This window comes from Buteo buteo, chromosome 4 (assembly GCF_964188355.1).
Source record: "Buteo buteo chromosome 4, bButBut1.hap1.1, whole genome shotgun sequence".
Taxonomy (NCBI): domain Eukaryota; kingdom Metazoa; phylum Chordata; class Aves; order Accipitriformes; family Accipitridae; genus Buteo; species Buteo buteo.
This window is the reverse complement of record NC_134174.1, coordinates 32,359,911-32,384,014: the sequence shown is the minus strand read 5'-3', so window position 1 is coordinate 32,384,014 and position 24,104 is coordinate 32,359,911. Positions and strand designations below refer to the sequence as shown.

General features: G+C 38.5%; 1 protein-coding gene across 1 annotated transcript in view; it reads right to left on the bottom strand.

The window, feature by feature from the left end:
* PCDH15 (protocadherin related 15) overlaps nt 1-24,104 on the bottom strand; it is a 711,887-nt gene that overhangs the window by 259,253 nt on the left and 428,530 nt on the right. The window contains exons 7-10 of the mRNA XM_075025448.1: nt 22,382-22,537; nt 10,789-10,908; nt 4,425-4,535; nt 1,155-1,325 (exon numbers count right to left, since the gene is read on the bottom strand). Of these exons, the coding sequence (XP_074881549.1) occupies nt 1,155-1,325; nt 4,425-4,535; nt 10,789-10,908; nt 22,382-22,537 (558 nt within the window). The remainder of the gene's footprint in view (nt 1-1,154; nt 1,326-4,424; nt 4,536-10,788; nt 10,909-22,381; nt 22,538-24,104) is intronic.

Sequence of the window (24,104 nt, the reverse complement as noted above, 5' to 3'; positions counted from 1 at the left end):
AAATGGATCAAACAACTGTGAGAAACTTTGAAACTTGCTAAGAGTATTATCTGAATCAACCAAGCAGGGTTGCGGCAGCGCTTGGTAACCAGCTCAAGCATATTTGCAGCAGGACCGTGAGGCCAGATAAAGCAGGAAACTGTAACGTGGGTTGGCAAAAGACGTACAAGGCACAGGACGGCAAGACAAACAAGGCAGAGAATAGCAAGAACCTCCACACTTACAGCCTCAACCTCCCCCATCTCCTGGTCGGAGGAAGCAGGACAGAGAGCATGTCCTGCAATGAACAAGGGAAGTCATGATCCTAATGTCAATACTCAACATTATCTTAATGTCATCTTAATGTCAGTGTCAATGGGGTGGGGTAATATCCAGTGATTCAATTGGTTCTTCCTTTTTATATTCTTAAATACACAAGTCAAAGGTCATATATCAATATCAATTAAGAAATTCATTTTTCTGTTTCACCGACCACAGCGATGCACATGTCCATTATACCCAGCAGTATTTCTCCTGTAAGGAAGGGGAGTTGGCACCATCGTTCATCAAGAAATGATAAAGCTCTCAGCCCCCCCTTTTTGTGATTCATTGTGCACATTCCAGTGTGAAATGAGCCTTACGCTGACCTTTATCCCTATCCTAACTGATGTATTAACCAATATACTTAGTACAAGCATTTATATGAGAAAAAACACATTACTCTTTAGTGCCTCTTGATTGAAACCAGATAATAGCAACACACAATCTTTTCAGGGACTAGTGACTAATGCTTCCTCTTCCAAAAATCTTTCTCCTAAGGTCTGTAACAATCCTGAATGGAGTAACACGTCAAGTCCCTTCTCAAAAGTGCTTCTTCAGGATATTTCAAGAGCAAAGCATGCACAGACCAGGAAAAGCAATTCCATAACTTATCAAATTTCAGTGAGACTCAGCCGATGTAGTCAACGAGCAGTTTGTCACTGTATTAAAGCTAGAATTTCACCATCTATTCCTACATATATCTTACCCTTGGTTTTCTTTTGTTTAGCACATAAAACATGGCATAAAGCATACATGACCTGTCTAGTTAGAGTTCTCAATTGCATCCACAGATAAAGATGACAATTGCTTGCAAAACGTACGTATGAAAGTCACAAAAAATCAAGAGGACTTACAGGATCAGTCAGTTCTGGCAAGCTCGCTTGGTAGGTGAGAGGTCTACAGTCGCGAGTATTATTCACCAAGACACAAGGAAGAAACATTGGTCCCAAATCATCCCCATCAAGCACATCTACTGTCAGGGTGGTTGTACTTGTCCTTCGCTCATTAAGATTTTGGGCTCGGTCCTGTGGAGCAAATGAGTTACATTTGGTGAGACTTTCTGAATGCAGAATCTACAAAATTTTTAAAGTTAAAGCTAAGGGCAAAACATATAAGCACTATAATTATCAGGTTCCAGGAAATAACTAATTACAGAAACTTCAGCCTGAGAGCTACAGCCTTTAATTTCATAAAGGCTCAAAAATACACTTAAGAGGTAAAAGTTTACCTCTTGAATTAAAAAATACCGAGAGACATCTATCACTCAAAAAAATACAGTTTTGAGAAATTAATTCTCAGAAAGTGTGTTAATTGAAGATACATGTCTTGTTAAATCTATAAAAATGCAGCATATTTGTTTAAGATAAAAAGCCCCCCGTGCCTTACTTATAATCTGAAATACACTCTTATGCTGCTTTGTGTAGCTCCAACAAATCCTTTCCATAAGTAAAATAAAAGGACTTTCACTTACAGAAATGGAAAGCATAAGCAGTAACTACTTCTTTTCTAATTGGCAGTGGCAAGGCCCTGGACTGTAATGCTCAATCCACCTCTGCACGCCACAATTTAAGAAAGATTTAGCACTTCCTCCCCCCCCCCCCAAAAGCCCAGCCAGAGGACAGTGATTGATCTAAGATCTCCAAACTGTACTCCATGTGGAAAGCTGGTATGTCTCAAATAAGTTATACTGCTCATGTTTTAAAAGGTTGAAGGACACTTCTGTCCACAATAAAGCAGCTACAATGCTGCATCCCAAAAAAGTTTCCATGCTGCATGACAGGTTCTTGTCAATGTATCATGGTTTGGCCTTTTTTTTTTTTTTTTTTTTTTTTTTTAATCTTTGGGTACACAAGATGCCATTGAGTACTGCAACTTCTTTATTGTCTCCTTTTTTCTTTCAAGATGGTACAGAATAAAAGCTACACTTTCCTGAATTGTCAGAACCACCTGGATTACTTTTATACACTGAACGATGTACACACTAGCAACAGTTCACCTTTTCTTTCTTCTTTTGTTATCACAGTGAAGAAACAGCATGACTATCCAATATTTTTTAAAAAATGGTCAGAAATATTTCCACTTTCATGGAAGAACCGTTATGATAGCTTTTCTTTACAAAAATAAAATCTTGCAGAGGGAATATGGGCCATCGGTTAAGTCTTGCCTTCCTATCCTAGGATAACATTGACAGAAAAGAAAAAAGCCTTTTCTCTTAGTATTTATGCTGTTTAGTATCATCATCTGTGTAAGAAGAACAGGTCATTGCTCTAAATCAGATTGGATGCATTTTTTTTCCTATTTTTCAGTCTACTCAGTTTTTCAAACTGCTTAACATGTACAGTTACTGAATATGGGAATTTCTGAATTAAGCTTTCTTCATGGTCAATGATGAAAAACAATACCAGCTACAAGGAGCAGCCTTCATTATCAGTGAAACTTTCTTACATTCCTCCAGTATGTGCCTTTGAGTAACACTGGATCAAAGCAGATACAAAGTAATTAATTTCATGTATAATCTTCAGGATGCAAGAACAATAAACGATCACTGAAAATGTAACCAATGGAATAGAAGTACGATTGCATAGTACGTACAATAGTGAGAATTAAGCGCAGCCTGCAATATTTTGTAAAAGAAAAAAGAAAAAAAAAGATGTGTAAAGCAAACTTCTAAAAAGCTGAGCTATAGAGCTTAATCAGAGCCTTTCTTTGAGATCTAGCTACTTTCTCATCTGCGAACACTCAAAATTTTAGTGAACTCAGTTCCCATTTGGGTATGAGAAAACACATGGCCTCACAAGACATTTCAATCACGCAAGCTGCTTGATTGGCTATAAACATGACACAGAAGCTATTAGCACAGCTCTACTCCCAAACCCAGTACCACAAAGGTGACAATTTACTGTGTAAGGACATATATTGAAAGGAATGAACAAATTAATATGAGATTGCTTTGTAGTACTGCCACCGTGCATCCCAAGCTGTGCCTTCACCAGTTGCTCCTGCAACATGACAGGCTTCCCTCCTCAGGTGAGGTGTTTGCACCGCTGCACACCATGCCTTTCTCTTGAAAAACATGACCTGCTCAACTACCCGTTATTTTTCTACAAGCGCAATGTCTCATGAAACTCACAGCTCTGACATCAAAGGGAAAGAGCTGTGAATAAGCAGTGGTGATCTGCAGAATAAATTATTGATAAAACCACAAGGCAAATCAGTTCTCAACCTTCCCATATTCCTGTTCAAGAGATCAGCAAGTTACGTTACCCAGATAAAACAACTTGTTCTAACAGCCAGGAAGCATGTTTAGATACATCTAAGTGCAAAAAGCACTGAGACACACCCCCAGAGCCTATCTTCTGCTAGGGGAGCACTGCAATGCCACAAAATATGTAGTAAAGTGGATTGTAAAATGCATCTACAATTCTGTATCAGAAAGATGATGGTAATATAAATGTGTGAATTCAGGAGAAAGCTATCTGAAGTTGCTTCAGAGCATTCTCATTTTCCCACAAATGAAGTAGTATCACAACAGAGGTAAACAACAGAGGAAAAGTTTTCATTTCAGCTATTATCAGAAGGACAAAAAGGGAAAAAAGCTCTCACAGTCCTCAAGGGCACCAAAAAACTTCTCTGATGACAGATATAGTTTAATCATCACTTTTCTTCTCAGTATGCCTTATCCACTGCCAGCCACTCTGTAAAAACCTCTATATATGCTTGCAATATGACTTGAAAGAAAAATCACCTCTTTATAGAAAAACGCATTTCGAACCTGAAGGATACAACTAAATTGTATCCATTAAACTCATCTGAGATCAAATTAGCATCGCTAGATTTGTTAGAAAGTGAACACTTAGTGACACTAGAATGCACTTTTCTGCATGGGCTGTACTTCCTTGTGCCAAAAAGCTTATCTTGTTACACACACTGGGCAAGCTTTTTTAACCACTAATAATACGTCTAAGCTTTCAGTGACCTAGATAAATCAAGATCTTCAGGAGAACAGTATTATCAGACCTGGTATTTCAGCAAGACTTTTCCTTTCCTTGGAAAAATCTAAATCTGCAAACTAAAGCCCCACCTAAATCAGTGGCCTAAATGACCATTAAGAGATCTATACTTACATTTGCTTGAACAATGACAAAATAACGAGTCTTTTCTTCATAATTTAGTCTTTCCCGTAGAACTACTGCTCCAGACAAAGTGAGAGGAATATCAAAGGTCCTGTTGGAAGTCTGCAAAAATTAAAACAGTACGATAAAATTGAATGTGCTTCAAAGTTAAAACATGTTTCATATAGGTGACAACGAGATGATTGATTGGATGGCACATCAAAATTACACATGCTTTCCAGGTTAGAGATTTTAAAGTTTTCTGTCCTTTCTCCCCACCCAATTTTCTCCATAAGAACCCGACAATAAATAATCTACACATAACAGAATCCTCTCTGATTCTTTGCATACACGTTATTACTTCCAACTGCAAACTGAAGCCTAACTATCCTGCTTCTTGCAGATTTGCCATGCTGAATTTGCCCTGGTGTGTTCAGAAAAGCTTTCCCTATTTGTCAGCTAAGAGTTCAGGTCTTCAGTTTCTACAGTTTGGCTTGCCTTCATCAGTTTTTTCTCACTATTGCAGAAAGTATCAAGGATTAGAGATTAAGAAATCCACATCACTGTAGTTATCTTCTCTTTATTTTAGCTTTCATGAGGGCAATGAAGTAGTAAGCACGTGGAGAACATCAACGCTACACACTTCGGTGCCAGTTCACAGTGGCAGTTATGCACGTGTTCATACACTAGTAAATTCAGATTTCAGGGTAGATTCAGGATGGGTAAATCAGGTGAAATTCAATTTGTCCTGCATATTTGCTTAAACAGATTCAGATTACAAAGCTATGGCACTGAATGGCAGGAGGGTACTACTGGGGTGCACACACCTTCAAAGGATTCACTTTGACTAATGACCCATTTGGGAGGATTACAAGCAGAGACACTGATGTGAGATCCAGTTCTATTATCAAATTAATCACATCAAAAAATCTTTCCCTGCTTCAATCTACCAACACAGAATATAGTTAACATTTTAAGTACACTGAATGGGTAAGAGCAATACAATATTCCAAAATCCCTCCACAGAAAACACTGCAGAAGTAAAGTACTATTCTTTCCTTAGATAGCATAAGGCCTTTTACCTCTAAAACTTGAAACATCTGCTAAAACTGCAGTTTGTTTTTCAGCAAATAAATAATAATGATTGTTAAATCCACCATGTTGCAGATATTTCTGGTGTGCAGGAAAACAGGATTGGAAAGTACATCACAGACTCTGCTAAATAACTGTTTGCTTATGTCTGAGTTTGGCACTCATCTTTCTGGATAAAAAAAATAGTTCCCACTGGAAAAAAAAAATCAATTACAATATTTATACTACGTCAAAACAGGAAACTAGAACAGATTAGTGTTGGAATAAGGAAGAACCAAGCACAGTTCACTGCTTTTGCCTGCCCCCCCCCCATCTTTTAATGATATTTGCACAAACAAGCAAGCAGGTTGTGAACCATGCAAATAACGGGTAATAACTTTGACAGCTGTACAAGATGATGCCATGTGTGCATGCATGCACACGCAAACATACATATACGTGCCACTCCTAATTCATAAAGAAAATTCTCCTGACTGCTTTAGCCCATTTGTCTCTAGTTAAAAGGCCAGAACCAGCTGGAAAAGACTCTGCAGCTGAGGATCAGCTGCAATGAAGCTCCAAGGCAATTAAAAGATGCACACACCACCATCACATCTCAGTTGTATTTCCATCCTGTGCTGAAATGAGCCACTGCATGCTAGAAGTCGGGAATATCAAGACATTGCTTTGTCAACTGCTTACTCCAAGAGAACAAAACTGGTTCTCCTCTCACTTCAAAACAGAGACAACAAAATGCTTTTGTACAGTAGTCTTCATAACTTAGAGCATTTGTTGGCCCATAGTTTGAATATGGGCCCACAAATTTAAAATGGGGAAGGTCACCAGGGTAACAATTCAATTTAGTCCCCAGAGAGCTAGTATGTGAAAAATCAGTTTAGCAAAAGCATTATGCATATTCCCTAACTCCAGATAAACTCAAAATGTTTAATTTTGAATCCTCACCAAACACATCACAATGAATCTCAGTAAAATTAGCTAGTAAGGAGGGAGTCCAGAACTTGTTTTGAGGATGCATTTGTCATAATAACCTTCAGGTATAGAGCCCTCAGAGACCTAACAATTCACTCTGCTTTAGGAGACAGAATCTTTTTGGCATATTAATTGACTTGATCCTTAGCTGTTAACAGCTAAGAAAAGTTTTATGGCATTCCTTTACATGATAGCTAGAACCCAGCCCTGTGTCAAGTATGTTTTGCATTCATTTTTCTACTTGGTTTTTATGTATCTTTCCAATTAAACAATAAAATAATTAAGTTAAATTGAATTTCTAGAATAACACCTCCTGTTTTTACAGTTGTTTGGTGGAGTTTTTTTTTCAAATGCCTAAATTAGTCTCCAATTAAACTTATGATCTAAATAAATTTCTGTATTGGGTTTGCATGGCAAGGTTTTGGGAGCTTCTGTGAGAAGCTGCTGGAAGCTTCCCCTATGTCCAATAGAGCCAATGCCAGCCGGCTCCAAGACAGACCTGCTGCTGGCCAAGGCCGAGCCCATCAGCAACAGCGGTAGCACCTCTGGAAGAACATATTTAAGGAGGAGGAAAAAGTTACTGTGCAAAAGAAAATGCAGCCAGACAGAAGAGTGAAAATATGTGAGTGAAAAAACTCTGCAGACCCCAAAGTCAGTGAAGAAGGAGGGAGAAGAGGTGCTCCAGGCGCTGAAACAGAGATTCCCCTGCAGCCTGTGGTGAAGACCATGGTGAGGCAGGCTGTCCCCCTTGCAGCCCATGGAGTGTCCACGGTGGAGCAGATCTCCACCTGCAGCCCAGGGAGGACCCCACACCGGAGCAGGGGGATGCCCGAAGGAGGCTGTGACCCCGTGGGAAGCCCGCACTGGAGCGGGCTCCTGGCAGGACTTGTGACCCTATGGGGGAACCCACGCTGGAGCAGTCTGTGCCTGAAGGACTGCAGCCCATGGAAGGGACCCACGCTGGAGCAGTTTGTAAAGAACTGCAGCCCGTGGGAAGGACTCATGTTGGAGAAGTTCATGAAGGACTGTCTCCCATGGGAGGGACCCCACGTTGGAGCAGGGGAAGAGTGAGGAGTCCTCCCCCTGAGGAGGAAGGAGCAGCAGAAACAACGTGTGATGAACTGACCACAACCCCCATTCCCCATCCCTCTTTGCCGCTGGGGGCGGAGGGAGGAGAAGTAGAGAATTCAGGAGTGAAGTTGTACCCAGGAATAAGGGGAAGGTGTTTTAAGATTCAATTTATTTCTCATTACCCTACTCTGTTTTGATTGGTAATAAATTAAATTAATTTTCTCCAAGTCAAGTCTGTTTTGCCTGTGACGGTAACTGGCGAGTGATCTCTCCCTTATCTCAACCCACGAGCCTTTCGTTATATTTTCTCTCCCCTGTCCAGCTGAGAGGGGAGTGATAGAGTGGTTTGGTGGGCACCTGACATCCAGCCAGGGTCAACCCACCACAATTTCTAAGGCAGAACACTGTGTCATTGGTGTCAAACAACACTGCGGGCATCTTCATCACACAATATAGGGAGATCCCAAAAGTAGAAAAGTAGGGATTTCTCACTAAGCTGTACACATCATTTTTGAGCCTGGTATGATTGTTTCCCAGGTTAAGGAAGAAAATCCACTTGTGGCAGATATTAGGCAGTAACTTCCTGGCAAGTTGACAGCTGAGATGAAGCAGTTTACAATGATGAGAAGTCATCTCTGTCAAGCACACGCACAAAACACATCAGTAGGTAAAGCCATGTTATGCACATAAATGCTATCTACAGATGAAAGAATCAGATTTATTTAATCTGGAATACAAAAATAGTAAAGCAAAGATGCAATAAAGCAACTAGCTACTCCAAAGTAGTTGTTCCAGCCAGGGAAATCCCTCACTGTTCTTCACAGTCACTGGGAGAACAAGAACAAGCAAGTTTCACTGAGTAAGAGAGGAAAAGAAAAGTTTTGGGAAATGTTTTTTAACTCTTCCTGTGGCAAAACACCACATCAAACCACTTAGGCATGCTATAATGTCCTTCCATTAGTAGTTAGTCAAACCTCTCTGCTGAACTTGAGGCTAATGTGGTTGTGTGAGATGCTTTTAGAATGATTTCTCAGGATGCCTTTGAGCAAATATGATGCTATGACTTAATACTAAATTAAATACAAAGCAACTCCTATATTTTGCCATGGTGCAATATGTTTTAATGGAAAAAAAAATTTTAAGGGGTTTGGATTTTTTAATTTATTTTCAGTATACCAACATATTCAATGTACGCTAAAATGTTTATTTTTTAAAAAAATACTTTCAATTTTCTAAAGTTATCTAGAAGAAGTATTTTCTGGAAGAGTTATTTTCTCAGTGCCAACATTTTTCATAGTCTTTATTGAAAGCGAAGGAATTATTTGAGCTCTTTTTGTTAAGCAATAAGTTAAGGGTAAGAAAAAAGAACGGAGAGAAAAATTCAAAGCTTGGACGTTTTGGGGTGGGTTGGGTTTTTTTCTGTCCCCCCCCCCAAATTTGAAACTGCTTGTCCCTTCCTTTCACTCCTTCCTGCCTTCTGTTTACTTTTCAAATATTTGTGGTAGTGGAATAACATTTATTTCTAACACTTATGTCATGCAAACAGTTAAAAGATGACATTAGCATAACATTTTATACTCACTGTTTCCATAGAAAACCTTTGCCTTGACAAACTTTAGGAAAGAAACTCTTCAGTCATGCATATCACCAGTACAAAGAACAGCTGAGAACGTAACATGATGAACTCACACATCGTGCACTAGTAATTTTACCCATTTAAATAGTCTCACTGAAGTAAGTGTCATAACTCAAAAGACTGCTCAAGTCTGCACAATCAATTTAATCTCTAAGAAACAACTGCAAACATTTAAAAAATGGAGTCAGTCCAAATATACGCAACATATAAAGTCAGAAAATTCCCTATCTCCCAAAAACCTAACATCACAATTCCATTTTTGTCAAAAAGACTTTGCCTCTTTGCAAAACAATGTTCCACAGGAAAGACTGTGGTGTAAGGTGCTGCAAAGTTTTTCAAGAAACCATCTCTGTCCTCAGAATATGTGGATTTAGGAAATAAAAATTATGCCTCAGTATGTAGCTATGCAAAAATCAACAATTACCCCAGTGAAAAGTAAAAAAGTAGGGTCTTATATCATTAGTTCATATTGAATTATTCCTTGATAATGTCACTATTTACAAAATTCTACCTCCTAAGAAGTATAAGCACTAACTGTAATTAGTCACAGATATTTAAACTCTTGTTGACTTCAATGAAAATAGGACTGAAGCCTTTATGAGGTGTACAGCTTCAATGGTGCAAATTGAATCAGAACTTGTGTGCCTACTCTTCTAATTAAACAGAAAATCAGATTGCTGTTTTCCCACAAAACCATTTCTGCTCAAATTCCCTTCAAGTAAAACCAGGGAATTTCAATGAGAAGTTTATATAGCATATTTCGTGTGTGCACACCACCCCACCACCACCTCCCCCTGCTAACATCTGTATTATCTTTGGGATGAATACAAAATCAGGGTGGCCTGCTTAACAAATTATCACACCAGCTCACCAGCTGATCCACAGTAACTGTGTTCTTAGCCCATGGCAAAAGATAGCCCGGTTTGCAAAAACAGATTGCTAAAATTACTTCGAATTTGCTACAGAAATGCATATGGACACTTCACACAAATCACCCATGTGCAAAACCTTGTTATAACAGAGAAATTCACACATCTGACCCTAAAGAGAATTTTTTTAATACTTTAAGCTTTTTGTCTCTAAAAGTATGTGTTTGCAAATATAATAGGTAGGGATCACTAGTGTTTTATTTTAAAAATATATATAACCCTGTTTTTTTAAAACAGTGATTTTTAAATATAAATGACTCCATGAGAAAAATCAGAATGTCTCTTTTTTTAGAGTAACTTAGCCACGCCCATGAACATTTCTTAGCTGTGAATCTATTAGACATAAATGTGTAGGAGTAAATACAACTACCTATCACGGACTGAAAAGGCATGCCAAAAAAAAAGATGAAGTGTGTGAACAACACTGGAGAAGACAGGGGATTATTAATGATTGATACTGAAGTAATCTAGCTGCTAACAGCATGACAATGAAAGGGAAGGTAAATTCAGCTGTGTTTACAGGGCAAGCAAGACTCATGGGCAGAGAAGATATTGTATATCACGAAGGAAAGCATTTCTTTATGAAGTCCAACGGCAATCTCTTGTTCATTTGCTGCTTCAAGGTGTGTGTATATATATACACACACACCTGAACTAAAAAAAAGCTAAATGTGTTTACCTTGTCTTTAGGATTGTACTGGATGACATATTCTATCTGGCCGTTTGGACCATCATCGATGTCAGTAGCACCACTGTTTCCAGAAAATCCTGTAAAGATGGTTGTTCCAACTGGAGTTAACTGCAAGAACAGAGAGAGACAGATATGCATTAAAACCTTAAGGTATACAAGAAACAATTAAAGAACTGTTTGCAACCCCCTACCCTACCATAGGTTTCATCTATAATGCAAGGTTGACATTCTCTCATCCCCTTTGCTTGGCCCGGAACCTCATTTATGAGCAACTATTTAGACACAATGTACTCAGACACTACTTTAACTGATGCCAAGCGTCATATAAAGAGTGAAACCAATTTCCATTTTTATTCCACAGATTGTCTGCATCAGGACAGAACCCCAATTGTTTTAAAAGAGATGAACATGAAAAAAAAGTCTTAAAACCAAAAGAATTCATGAAATAAATATAAATAGATTAAAAAAAATAAAAGCTATTTTTTCAGACTCAGGAAGGAAAATAAAGATGAGCTGCAAAAGTAAATAGAACTTATTTAGCAGTGTCTTCATGACAATGTGAATAGTGCCAGATAAATATTATTACATGCAAACACAGACACCCAGAGAGCTTTATGGTTTTAAACAAACACAAGAATGATGCTGTTTCTCCAATATTTTGTTGGCAGTGACTGAATACCCATAAAATTATATTTTGAAAATGAATCAATTTATAATTATCCTAGCATAGATAAATAGCAGGAAATCAAGACCCATTGAGATCAAGGACAGAAGTCCAATGGACTTCTTGGGAGTCATCATTTCTCAATTTTAGTATTCAGAAAACTTTGTGAGTAATCAACCCGAGAGAGAAAAAACAAATGAACAAACAGTTCTGGATTCAACATAGACACTGCTCCTACCCACGCTTCCTCTTGTTGCTCTCATCACACCCAATTTTTTGGCCCTGAATTAACAGAAACCTGCTGACCCTTCTTCTTTCCTCCAAATTTTACATTAAGTTGTTGCACATCTTTAAACCTATAGGGTCTAAAAAGGTTTGAAATGCTGTAAAAGGAGAAGGTGGTAAAGGACAAAGTTATTCAAACATTTGCTGCAAATGGGGATGCTATTTCACTTCCACATTTTGTAGTTCACACCCGTCCTGGTTTTGGCTGGGATAGAGTTCATTTTCTTTCTAGTAGCTAGTATAGTGTTAGTTTTGGATTTAGTATGAGAATAATGTTGATAATACACTGATGTTTTCAGTTGTTGCTCAGTAGTGTTTAGACTAAGTCAAGGATTTTTCAGCTTCTCATGCCCAGCCAGCAAGAAGGCTGGAGGGGCACAAGAAGTTGGGAGGGGACACAGCCAGGACAGGACTGACCCAAAGTGGCCAGAGGGATATTCCATACCATGTGACGTCAGGCCCAGTATATAAACTGGGGGGAGTTGGCCTGCGGGGGAAACGCTGCTCGGGAACTAACTGGGCATCGGTCGGCAAGTGGCAAGCAATTGCATTGTGCATCACTTGTTTTGTATATTCCAGTCCTATTATTATTATTATATTATTATTATTATTAACAGTATTAGTTTCTTCCTTTCTGTTCTATTAAACTGTTCTTATCTCAACCCATGAGTTTTACTTCACCTCCACCCCCCCAATTCTCTCCCCCACCCCACTGGGTGGGGGAAGTGAGCGGCTGCGTGGTGCTTAGTTGCTGGCTGGGATTAAACCATGACAACACCATAAAGCAAATAATTAACAGCCCATTTCCTCCTCTAGTCATAGTTCCTGGTCTTGTTTTATTTATAAAGCTGCTAATTACTTTAAGAGTTTAATAGCTGACAAAGTTCTCTGAGAAATATTTTCACGGCTGACCATACTGAATCTTTGAAATAAAAAACACCAATTCAAAGCCCTTTTTATGATAAAACAGGTGGGGCTTAATTTACGATACTTATTTACATTACCTACACTTATGCCACAATAATTATGTACGTTTACATTTTGCTACAAACTTGACTTGCTTACTATTGGTACAGATAGTAGAACTGTCACATGCGGGTGTAGGAAGTTGACTGTTCCCTCGTGCCTACTAATTGCAAGGTAATTGCCTCCCAGAGAGTCTCTGCCTTGTACCTCTGGTACAGCAGCAGCCGCCTTTCAAGAATTCAGGGGAGCAATCATCTTGGAAACACGAGCCTTGTCTGACAGGATAAAACTAGAGGCAACTGTCATAAACCAAGGAGGATAACTTACTGGCTAATGACAAACTGCACGTGTAGGGGAGAAGGGGCTGTCTCCTGTTTCTGTAAGGGGAAAGAAGACCAAAGCAACCTGAAAACTGATTTGGAAAATTTACAGGAAGGTCTGTAGGGTTTTTTTTCCCCCACTAGAGGTGGGCTGCCCTTAGCCAGCCACCAGATCCAGGTGACCTCTCACCCCCCTCCTCAAGAGCACAGAGGAGGAAAGTCAGATGAACACACTTGAGGGTCAAGACACAGAGATCACTTACCCATTACCCTCGCAGGCAGAACAGACTCGACTTGGGGAAAAATAATTTAATATACTGCCGATTAAAAATACATTTGGATGGTGACAAACGAAGACAAAACAGCATCCTCCCCTATCCCACCCCTTCTCCCAAGGCTCGGCTTAGCTCCTTCACTCCCAAACTCCTCTCCTCCTCACAATTTTTTCCTCACTGCCGCATGGCGTTTTCCCCTTTGTTAAATCCATTTCCCTGAGGCACCCCAGGCCTGGCTGAGGGGCTGGGCTGGGCCCAGTGCTGGGGCCCTTGGAACCAGCCATGCCTGGCTCAGGGCAGCCCCAGCCTCTCCTCACAGAGAACCTTCAGCCCCCACCTGGGCACGGACACCCAGTACAACACTAAATAAACCAGTTTAACCAATTAATCATTGGTTAAATGATACAGTCTCATTAGCAGAAAGAGGTGGGCACTGCACTGGCTTAACAGGGGTTGGCACATGATGGAAATCTCCCATGCTTCTGCTGTCGGAACAGAAAAAAGCCTCTGTGCTCCCAGACGAGGCAGAGAGGAGCAGCTTTGAAGACATCACATGTGTAGCAGGCTGGAAAGCGGGGCAGGGAACACACTGCTGTCAAACACCACGCTTATTAAGTACGCTGCTCCATTAGGCTGCCTACATGTTTTCTCAGCACTCACTGCGAAGGAGCGCTCCCTGCTCAACACCTGCAGGCAGCTCTAACACCAGCATGCTCTCAGGAGAAGGAAAAGTTACCACTGGAAATCAAACAACAGATCTCTTAAAAAAAAAATCAACCAACTCCCGTCACATCAGAACAGCCCAAGAGCTGACAGACACCCGCGAAGGTGTTTGCAATGCTCCTGCTAGCTCCATGGATGCTGTAATGCCATGTCCTGCAAAGGGAGAGGGCAGAGCACAACGTCCCAGATGATGAGACCACCCTAACTGGGTACCGCCACAGCTGCCAAGGGGATAAGGAAGGGCTGGACCTGCACAAGTCCTCATAGCTGAAGGATGCCCAGAGCTGTGTTGCTTTTCAGAAGCACGTAAATGCTTGGTTCCCATTGAATTGAGCCAGCAGCTCTGCTCGGCAATAGTTATTTGCTCTGTTTCATTGAGAGCAGCTGTATCGGGGCCCTGACAGGGTGCAGATAAGTGATGACTAACATAAAAAGGCTCCAGCACTGTAAAGCACATCATTAAGTGATAACAAAGGAGGCAGTTGTAAAAACGAAATAGCAGTAAACACCAGAATTACAATTGCATGTGCTTACAGTAAAAGTTAAAAGCTCAAGTCTTGGATTTAGTGTGTTATATCCAAAATAACTGACTGCAGATATACAGACCTTCATGAACCTAATACGCAGGTTTCTATTTTATCTATGTTTTCTTTTATGCAATACAAATGATATTAGAAAGGGCACTGAAAAAAAATCCCCTGCCACTCCCTCTTTCTGAGAGTTAGGAAAAAATTAACTCATTTCACTCAACTTTCCAGCCTGCCCAAGATCTCACATTAAAGATTACTGCAGCCTTTGGAAAAATTCAGATGAGCTCTTAACTAAACATCTCAAACTCCACTTCTAATCATCTGAGAGAGGCAACTCAGCATTTAAATCTACACAATATTTTTACACTGAGATTTCAACATTGCGATGATTTACTGTTAGCTAGGCAATATCACTTTTACCCACAATTTGTGAGGGCTTTCTGACAGACTGCTGTCACCATTCACTTTATTGCTGGAACAATAAGGACGAACTCAGTTCACCTTATAAAATGTGAGACTATATATATATATAGTGTGTGTGTATATATATATAGTGTGTGTATATATATGTAACACTGTTCTTTATCAACATGAATAATCCCACTGTTCTTGTTTAAATAAGGATTACTTATTATGTGAACAGCTCGTGAGAAACTGCATTCCTAGGAAGAAAGATAGGTAATGTGGCAACGAAAGGTATGTTTTTCTAGCAAATATTATGGAGGTATCTAAAACACATATGCAAAAGCTAAAAGAGCAGGCTGAAAGACTGGGTTTGATCTCACACTGACATAAAATGGGCATGCCATTTGAATACATGCGTGTGCAAGTAGAACAAACTGGCTAATCAGATTTTTGATATTGGCGAAGAGCAGAACATTGAGATGGATTTGTGTTATATACTATATTATGGTCAGAATTTCTCAAACCAGTGATCAGTATCATTCTTTAGTAGATGCACACTCTCTCTAAACAGTAAAGACTTACCTAGAGCTCAAACCACCCCACACCACTGCTATGTCAACCTGTAGCAGAGAGATTCTGCACAGCACCCATATTCCCACAGTTTCCAACTCAGTTCATTCTCTGAAAAATCTTCCACCACCATGTCTGGGAGATGGGGGAGCTGGAAATATGTCTACAGAGTGGTTCTCAGCTCCTTTGCTTTGCTACCTTTCAGAAGGACCCAAAAGTGGCTCTGAAAACTGTTGCTTGAACTATCTCTACACCCCACTTGTCTCCTTTCCATTAGACATGCCTACTTCAGAGAATTCCTTGGAGAGGAATTTTGTTTCTCCATATTAAACTTTGGTATCTCAAAAAGAAAGGGACTGAAGTTATGTAGTAAACTGATTGACCACGCTGAGTGTCTTTCATTATGCAAGCTAAAGTGTTAGGAATTGTAAAAAAAAATTAATTTATATGTGTGTTAGTGACAGTGTGAGGATAATAATCTCTGTGGGAATTCGATGTGGTGAAAAAGGACCACAGTGACAAGAAACAAGTAAGATTTCAAAAGAATACAATTAAACAAATAGAGAGGAAATGCACACAATAAATCTTATTCTTCCACAGTCAACAGCTGCAGTTGCCTTCAACATGATTTATGGCTATTAGAAGTCTAGATGCAGACAGGAACGTTCAACACTTCCATAAAACATTTTGAAAATAAATTTTCCTATTATTGCCTATTTACAAAGTTAAAAATGAATAATTTTTCACAGTGGCCCCGAACAGCAAAGTAAGATTTACAGTTAATCATTCTGAGCTAATATTCTTTTGATGATGTCTACCTGCAGAGATTAATTATTTTAATACCACAAGGAAAAAGATATGAATAATTACACCAGAAGAAATGAAAATTCAGCACAAGTTCTAATTCTCAGCAGCCCAAAGCCAAAGTTTTAACATGACTGAAGTTCAAGAAACACATTCATTTTGAAAAGGATTCCCATCTCTGCCAACTTAAGGGGGGGAAAAACAACCCAAAAACCAAACCAACTCTAAAATTTTGGTTTACAAGCAGCTGTAAGGTCATGTATGTTTAAAGAAGTAATACTGCCTTCAAACAGTATTCTAGTAACTCCACTATCATTTCCAAACAAAACCTGTTATTAAATGCTCCTGAGCTTACCAACACCTCTGTAAGACTCCAATAAGGCTCACGTGAAAAACTTATACAAAAAAAATTCAGCCTTATAAAACCCAGGCAGTGCAGAATTAGAGTTGTATTCAGCTGAGATAAAATTTGTCAAGTTAAGTTGTGTTTAACACAAAACACAGACAACCACAATTGTGCCTCAGCAGTACAAGATTTTAGTTTCTAGTCCCAGTATTAGGTACATATATTTAAAACCCTTGCAGCAATACTATAGATTTGCCTGTGGAGCACTGAGTTGCCCAATTCTTCTGAGTTTCAACCTAACTATAGAGCTTTGTTTTAATATACTGCAATAATTCATATCTTTCAGTCACTAATATGCATGGTCAAATTTAGCCCCAGGCTAATGTCATTTTGTCAGGATTTTTTCCTACATAAATGATGATGTGACACTTTCGTACAAATAAAAACATATAACACACAAAACAAAGGAAATAACCCTGCAGAGTATTTATAATTATCATAAAAGTGTTAACATCAACCTTAACTCATTTTTACTTTTACGAGGAGATTTCATAATGCTGTGGATAGCAGTTGGATTTGCTTTAGGCTGAGACACTCATATTCTTTGTCTTGAAAAAGCATTAAAAAGGGAAAAGGGAAAATTGCTCCTAAATGGTAGCACCCCTGTAAAGGGCTTCCGCGCTTGTTCTCTAAGTTCTCAGTGATGCCGGAGCCTGCTATGGACTAAGACAGTGGTCCCAGCCTCACAAGCATGGATGCCCAAGCAGCAAGAGAAAAGAAGAAATAAAAAAAAATAAAAAATAAAAAAAAAAGAAAAAAATGACTAAAATAGAGAAAAAAAAAACCCCATACCCCACACTCTTTACAGGGCAGTGGCACTGGGCCAGTCATGACATGAAGGAAAAAAAGCCCATTCCTGCCCTAGTGCTTGCACAGACTCTGTGGCGTGCTACACGTAGCAGCAGCAGTCCAAGAGTGATGATCAGCTTAGTTACTTCACATGTCAGAACAGCACTACTTAGGAGTTGAATGAATTATGTCCCAAATCTGTTTCATAACCCAGACAATTATAAAAAGTCAATAGTTTAATTACAACCCTATTTTCTTGACTACAGCTCATACACAAAATGCCAGCTAATTTTAAGGACATGGCTATTTTGTGTCTGCATTAGCCCCCTGCTAGACTATTGAGGACCAGAGCGAATGGAGACTATTTATACATAGAATCACAGAACGGTTTGGGTTGGAAGGGACCTTAAAGATACTCTAGTTCCAACCCCTCTGCCATGGGCAGGGACACATTCCACTATGTATATGTGCATACATATATATGTACACACACATTTAGGGTGGTTCCTTTGCGCCCCCCCCAAAAAAAACCAACGGGTGGGTATTTTCCTATTAACTAACTCTAATTAGCTAATTCACTTATAAATGCTCAGATAATAACACTTTGCCTAAAAAGCACATAGATATTTTAGGGAAACAGACATTCTATTTTATACTTTAAACTAAGATGTTAAACTTTAAAACCAATTTTAACTGTAACTTATATGAATACCAGCATTGCCACTCAAAGCTAAGCCACCAAGTCAAACAAACATTACTGGCCCCATCAACATTAACAAGTATGAGAACAATCATACCACAGCTACATGAGAAGTGCATACTTCTAATACAATAATTAAGGCCCTTCTGAAAAAAGTATTTCCTCAATAAACATGTAATGATAATTTTTATACTTAGATGCAAAAGACACATTTTCAAACCACACATAAGCTGGAGGGGAACATGAATTTTCTCTGCACGTTTTACTTTTGGATCACATTACCCAGGTGTCTTCTATATATACAAGTGTGAATGACAGAAGAAAACTTTAAATCCCTAAGGAACATTCGACAATATGCAGAATAGATCCAAATTTCTACACAGACTATCTATGTATAGAGATTTCTCAGGATTTTTAGGATCCAGATATTTGAAGCAGTAGAGTGAGAAATTATGGTATTTCTCATCTCAATGCCTGAGATTAAACATGACATGATGAAAAAAGGCTATACAACACCTTAAGTAAGGAAGGAAAGACGGGACCATGGCTTTTTCGTGAGAGAGACCACAAAGCTACCAGATTAATAAGTACATGTATTTTGAAGCATTTGGGAAGTTTGCCTTAAGGCATAGAATTTGCTTTCTTCATGCTCATGCACTTGAGGAAGAACTTAGAGGTAGGAGAAGGGAGACCACCAAAGGGAGTATTACCACTCAGAAATACTAAGGCATCAGCAAATAGGTGTTAATGCTAAAATTCTCTACTCCTGAAACTGAAGAATGGCTTTGAAAATCAAGTAAATGCTTCCATGGTATTTCTGAACTTACACCCATGCAACTTCTAATGCTGTGACAGATGCCTGAGAGAACATGGAAAAGTTTGATACAGATTAGTCAGTATTTCTTAATAAGAAGAATTTTAATTAATAATTTATTTAATTAATATTTAATTAATAAGAATTTTAATATATACATGTTCACAAGCAACTGCAAAAGAAAAAAAACTGGTCAAGAACTGTTACTACACTGCCTTTGATCTAACATATTTTACAGCTACAAGTGACTGAAACTTGGGTGAGCTCATTAGGAAAGCACAACTTCATATTTCCCAATCCTTAGGCTCGTCCTTGAGCAGCTGTAAAGGCCACTGACAGAGAAAATACACTGGAGTAGGGGAGCTTTTAGTCTAAGTCAGTACAGGCATCCTCCTTTTCTAACCAATCAAGTATAAAAATTGAGCTACCTTTTGGTATAAACCAAAACAGAAACTACCCTACCAAATCCATCTCATTCTAAGCCTTCTGCAAAAACATGGGCTTAATTTTAAACCATGTCTTTTTATGTGCAAATGGAAAAGACACATGAAACTAGGATTTATGTTGGTATGACAATTACCCTCAGCTTCTTTTACAAATTAATTTTAGTATGTTGTAGACAGCTCAAATATAAAGAGTATTTGACATAAACCCCATTCTATTTCTCCACAATATAATTTTGCCCCTTGACATTTCTGAAACTGAAAAACTACCAAATAAAGTAAGATCTAGCTACAGTTATTTGTCTCATATTACAGGTGCCAATAGTAATATAATAGTTTTGACTACTTCGGAAAAATCTTAGCCCTAGACTTTTCTCCCTAAAAAACATTTTGGGCTAGTGGCAAGGCTGAGACACATTTGCCCAGGATTTCCTTACAGTAGGCAGTATACAGGAGGCACGATGCTTTGGGGAGATACTACACCTACAAAGCGCACACACTGTCAAGCTGGTTAGCACAGGAACTATAAATCCAGATGGATTAAACAGTACATGTGGAAAGTCCACCTAATGTTTTGTACAAGCACCACTGACTGTAGTACAGTTATAAAGCCACAGTGCATATGTTCTTCATTAGGACAGCCAGAGAGAGGCATCGCAGCTGATAGGAGAAACTGCCAAGTGCAAGCCTGTAAAGCACCTGAACAAGTCAGTCCTCAAATTGACACAGATGAAATTTCCTGGTTAGAAAAAATAGGAGATATTTGTGATGCTCATCACATATGGTAGCTGTAAAGAATAAAATCTACTTGTCCTTTGATTTGCTTTATGTTACTTATGTAAGAGAAGTTTCTGCACTTTTTATTTCACAATCAAACTAAAAGCAGAAGACCAGAAGGAATCAAAAAATAACCACAAAACCCTCATTCCTAGAGTTAAATTCACCAGAGGCAGTGCCAATTACTAGCAGAATAAACTATCATTAAAAAATGTATTCACTCACTAAAACCTTTGAAAAAGTCTGAGGTGTTTTGTGAGCATTTTTTTTTGGTTAATTAATGAGAGCATTAACCCACCGGGTACTGCTGAAGGGCACAGTGGTGCCATGTCAGAAGCTATAAGCGTAACAGTGATAAAATGAAACAAAGCAGCTAATTAAATCAGGACTGCAACTGGTGGAAACAGTAACGTTGCATTTTGTCCAATAATGATGCAAATACATGATTGCACATACTTGGAACACTGCTAGATTTCTGAATATAAACAGTTTTAAATGGTGCATTTTTCACTGTGTGTTTTGGACTTCTTTCTATTTATGGGAAATCCTTGCTTCCTTAGTACTACAGCACTGACACACTACCTGCCTTCAGTTTTACTGCAAAAATTACACAGGCCTTGGAATCGATCTGGGACCTGCATCACAGCCCGTACAGGCATGTCAGACTTATATTTATGTTGCCCTTACCCAAGACCAAAAGCACTTCTGCAACAGGTCTGCAAAAACATAGAAATTAAAATTACCATTGTAAAAGCCAACTTGAAAACAATTTAAATCATAAGGAGGACTTTACTGGTAACTCATACAGATGGTATTTTGTGACCTCCAAATTCTGGTGGTAAGAAACATTGGCAGATGGGTTGCCAAAAATTTGTCTGAAGGGAAACAATCTCAATTTAAAAGGTGTCACCAGTCAGGAGACCAGTAAGTTTGAAAAACCTGTATATGCTTATCTCAACTTCAGGTCTCTACTCAAAAATAATGTGTGGATTTTGATGTTTTTCCTCCATACTTTTGGCTTAATTAGGCCTAAACTCATCAACCAACTCTTCCACTCCTTCCTCGGGGCCTGTAAGATGTCCTGCACATCACTACACCTTGGTCACTTAGAGCAATGTAGTGATTGTAACAATACATAGACACATTGAAAAGCTGAATCTCCCAAACACACAAAACTATTAAAGTTTTTTTTGAAACAGCAAATCAATTCTACTAAAATCAAACAACATGAAAGCAGTCACATTCTTTCACAGAAAACCCCCACCCAAACCCAAATCCCAATAGGGACACAATGCACACTGCGTATTTAAACAGCCTAATTTTCTTAAACGCAACTGCAATTCTTTCAATCTTTACCTGCAGAGGACTGACCCATCTTTCCATTCTCCTCTTAGTTTCAGTCTGGACATTTCCACTTCTGCACGTAAGTTCCTGCTTCCACTTGCTATTACTAAAGCCCCATGATACTAATTTACTGAAAGCACAGATCCTTTGCACTGGTTATTAGCAGATTATTCAATCCCTAACAGAATAAAAAAACCCTCAACTGTAAAGTGAAATGAAGTTGTACCAGCTCAAGAAAGAAAGAAATTTTTTCCTTCAAATAACACGGAGAAGTCTATCCACAGCTCTCTATTCCATAAAAAAATAAAGCAAAATAATTCCATTCACAGACATCATTTCATAAAGAGAAACCACAATAAACCAAAACTGTACTTTGCCAGGCTTCAATATTGTTAATAAAACCTTTTGAACTATTGGCTTTACAGTTGTTTTTCATAAATAAATTCATTTTACTTCCAGGTTTGTTGATACAACTGCATAATACAGTAAAACATCATGTAAATTTAACAGAAATCAATGCTTCACTCATTGATCTTCAGACTCTAGTGTCTTCTGTAATATTACAAGCATCCTGATGAAAAGCTCACATGCTAAAAACTGAAATATATTGTCTGTGCTGTGTTTTTCTCAAGTGACACAAATGTAAGGGATTTTAAAACAACTGATTTTACCAGGTTTTCAAATGAGGAGTGAAAGAACTGAAAGCCGACTTTTAGCAATGACACCACACAAGAGAAAGAGAAAAAAAAAGGAAAGCCATTCTGACCTCATTTACTGCCACATAGTATCGCTGCTGCTGGAACCGAGGAGAGTTATCGTTCCTGTCTCTCACCACAATCCGCACTTCGTGGTTGATAATGGTACCAACCTTTTTGTTAACACACTGGACTTGCACCACAATGGACTGAATGGACATTGGCGGCTGTAAGTGAAAGAACGCTTTTATAATACATAGCCAAAATATGAATTAACAGTTAAATTTTCCACTGATGTTAATATTGCTCAGGTTTACTTATAGCCCATCAGCCTGCCTGTGTTACGTTTAATGCTCTATACCTGGATTAAACAGCTTCTCTGAGTGTCCTGACTACAGCTCATGCTGGCAATATTTTAAGTAGCCTGTATTTTGCAGGCCCAGCTTTGCCAGCTGTATGTGCTAACACAGAAATAAAAATCCCCAGCACGATTAGCCCTTCACACTTCCCTTGAGAACAAAAAAAAAAAAAAAGCACATCTTTTGAACATCTTCTGATTACTAAAGATACCTAGAAAATGTCACACATTTTAACCTTTGGTTTATTAATATTGGAATTGAAAGGTCAGGTCAGAAATAAATTCAATATGCTACGACTTACATTTACCAAGTAATTTAGAAACAACTTGGTCACCTTTAAGTGTAGACAACCCAGGGTCCTGTTGTTTTTACTCCAGTGAACATCATAATATTCAAAGAAAAATAACTCCCAAACTTGATAAATGGGTAAAGAAATTTAAGCTGGAAAGGCTACTACTACCTACCTGAGTTAATAAAACAATTCTAAGAAGAATAAAGGAAAAGGCATCTTTGGTTGAAATGGAAATTCAGAGAGACTGCTGTGGAAATACAGCATTCCAGCACAACTTCTATTCACAATGTTCCCACTGCGGCAAGTGCCAATTTACGTATTTGAAGCAACAGTCTGGCATGTAAAATATTGACAGCAAGTCCATTTTGATTTTCTGTCTAACACTCAGCAGAGAGTGACAAAGCATGGGAAGGGACAAATTGAAGAAATACTATATTTATTATCCTCAAATTCTTCAAGAAAATAAACAACTCAAAAATGTAATTTAAAGATGACTATGCTATACTGTTCTGTACAGTGAATGCTAACAGGTTTTTGTACTGAGATTCCAAGACCTACAATTTAATTATAATTATATATCTAAATAATTATGCTTTCACTCATTCTAAATGCTACAATTTCTTTGATAAATTGATTTTTTCCAGTTTTGCTATGATGGATTTTGGAACCATATGGCATTCTTTACCTTTCAGACTTTAGCACCAATCAGTTTTTAAAGAGTCAGCAGATTTGGGAAAAGAGGCGGCCTTTATGGTGGTGTTGAGATCTTAAGTGAAATATGTATTCTTCCCTACACACTCATCCTCAACTTTCTCTGAGGTGAAGTACAGCATGACCTTAAGTCAATTCTCTTTGCTGTAAAAATCTGCAGCCAGCTATGACGTGGTTCTACTTTTATCAGAACTTGTAACACAGGTAGGAACATACCAAATATCATCTGTAACTTAAATTAAGCCTCTAACATTATAATCTCAATTTATTTTTCAAGCTGGCATTCTTTGCAAAAGATCCAAGAAGTTTTAGGCTACCTTTAATACACTTCAAACATTACTGAGTTTATCCAGATTTATTACCAATGCCCAAGAAAAACATAATTAGTTGTAACGATAGATATGTAAATACATGATGTTCTTGATTTGGTCT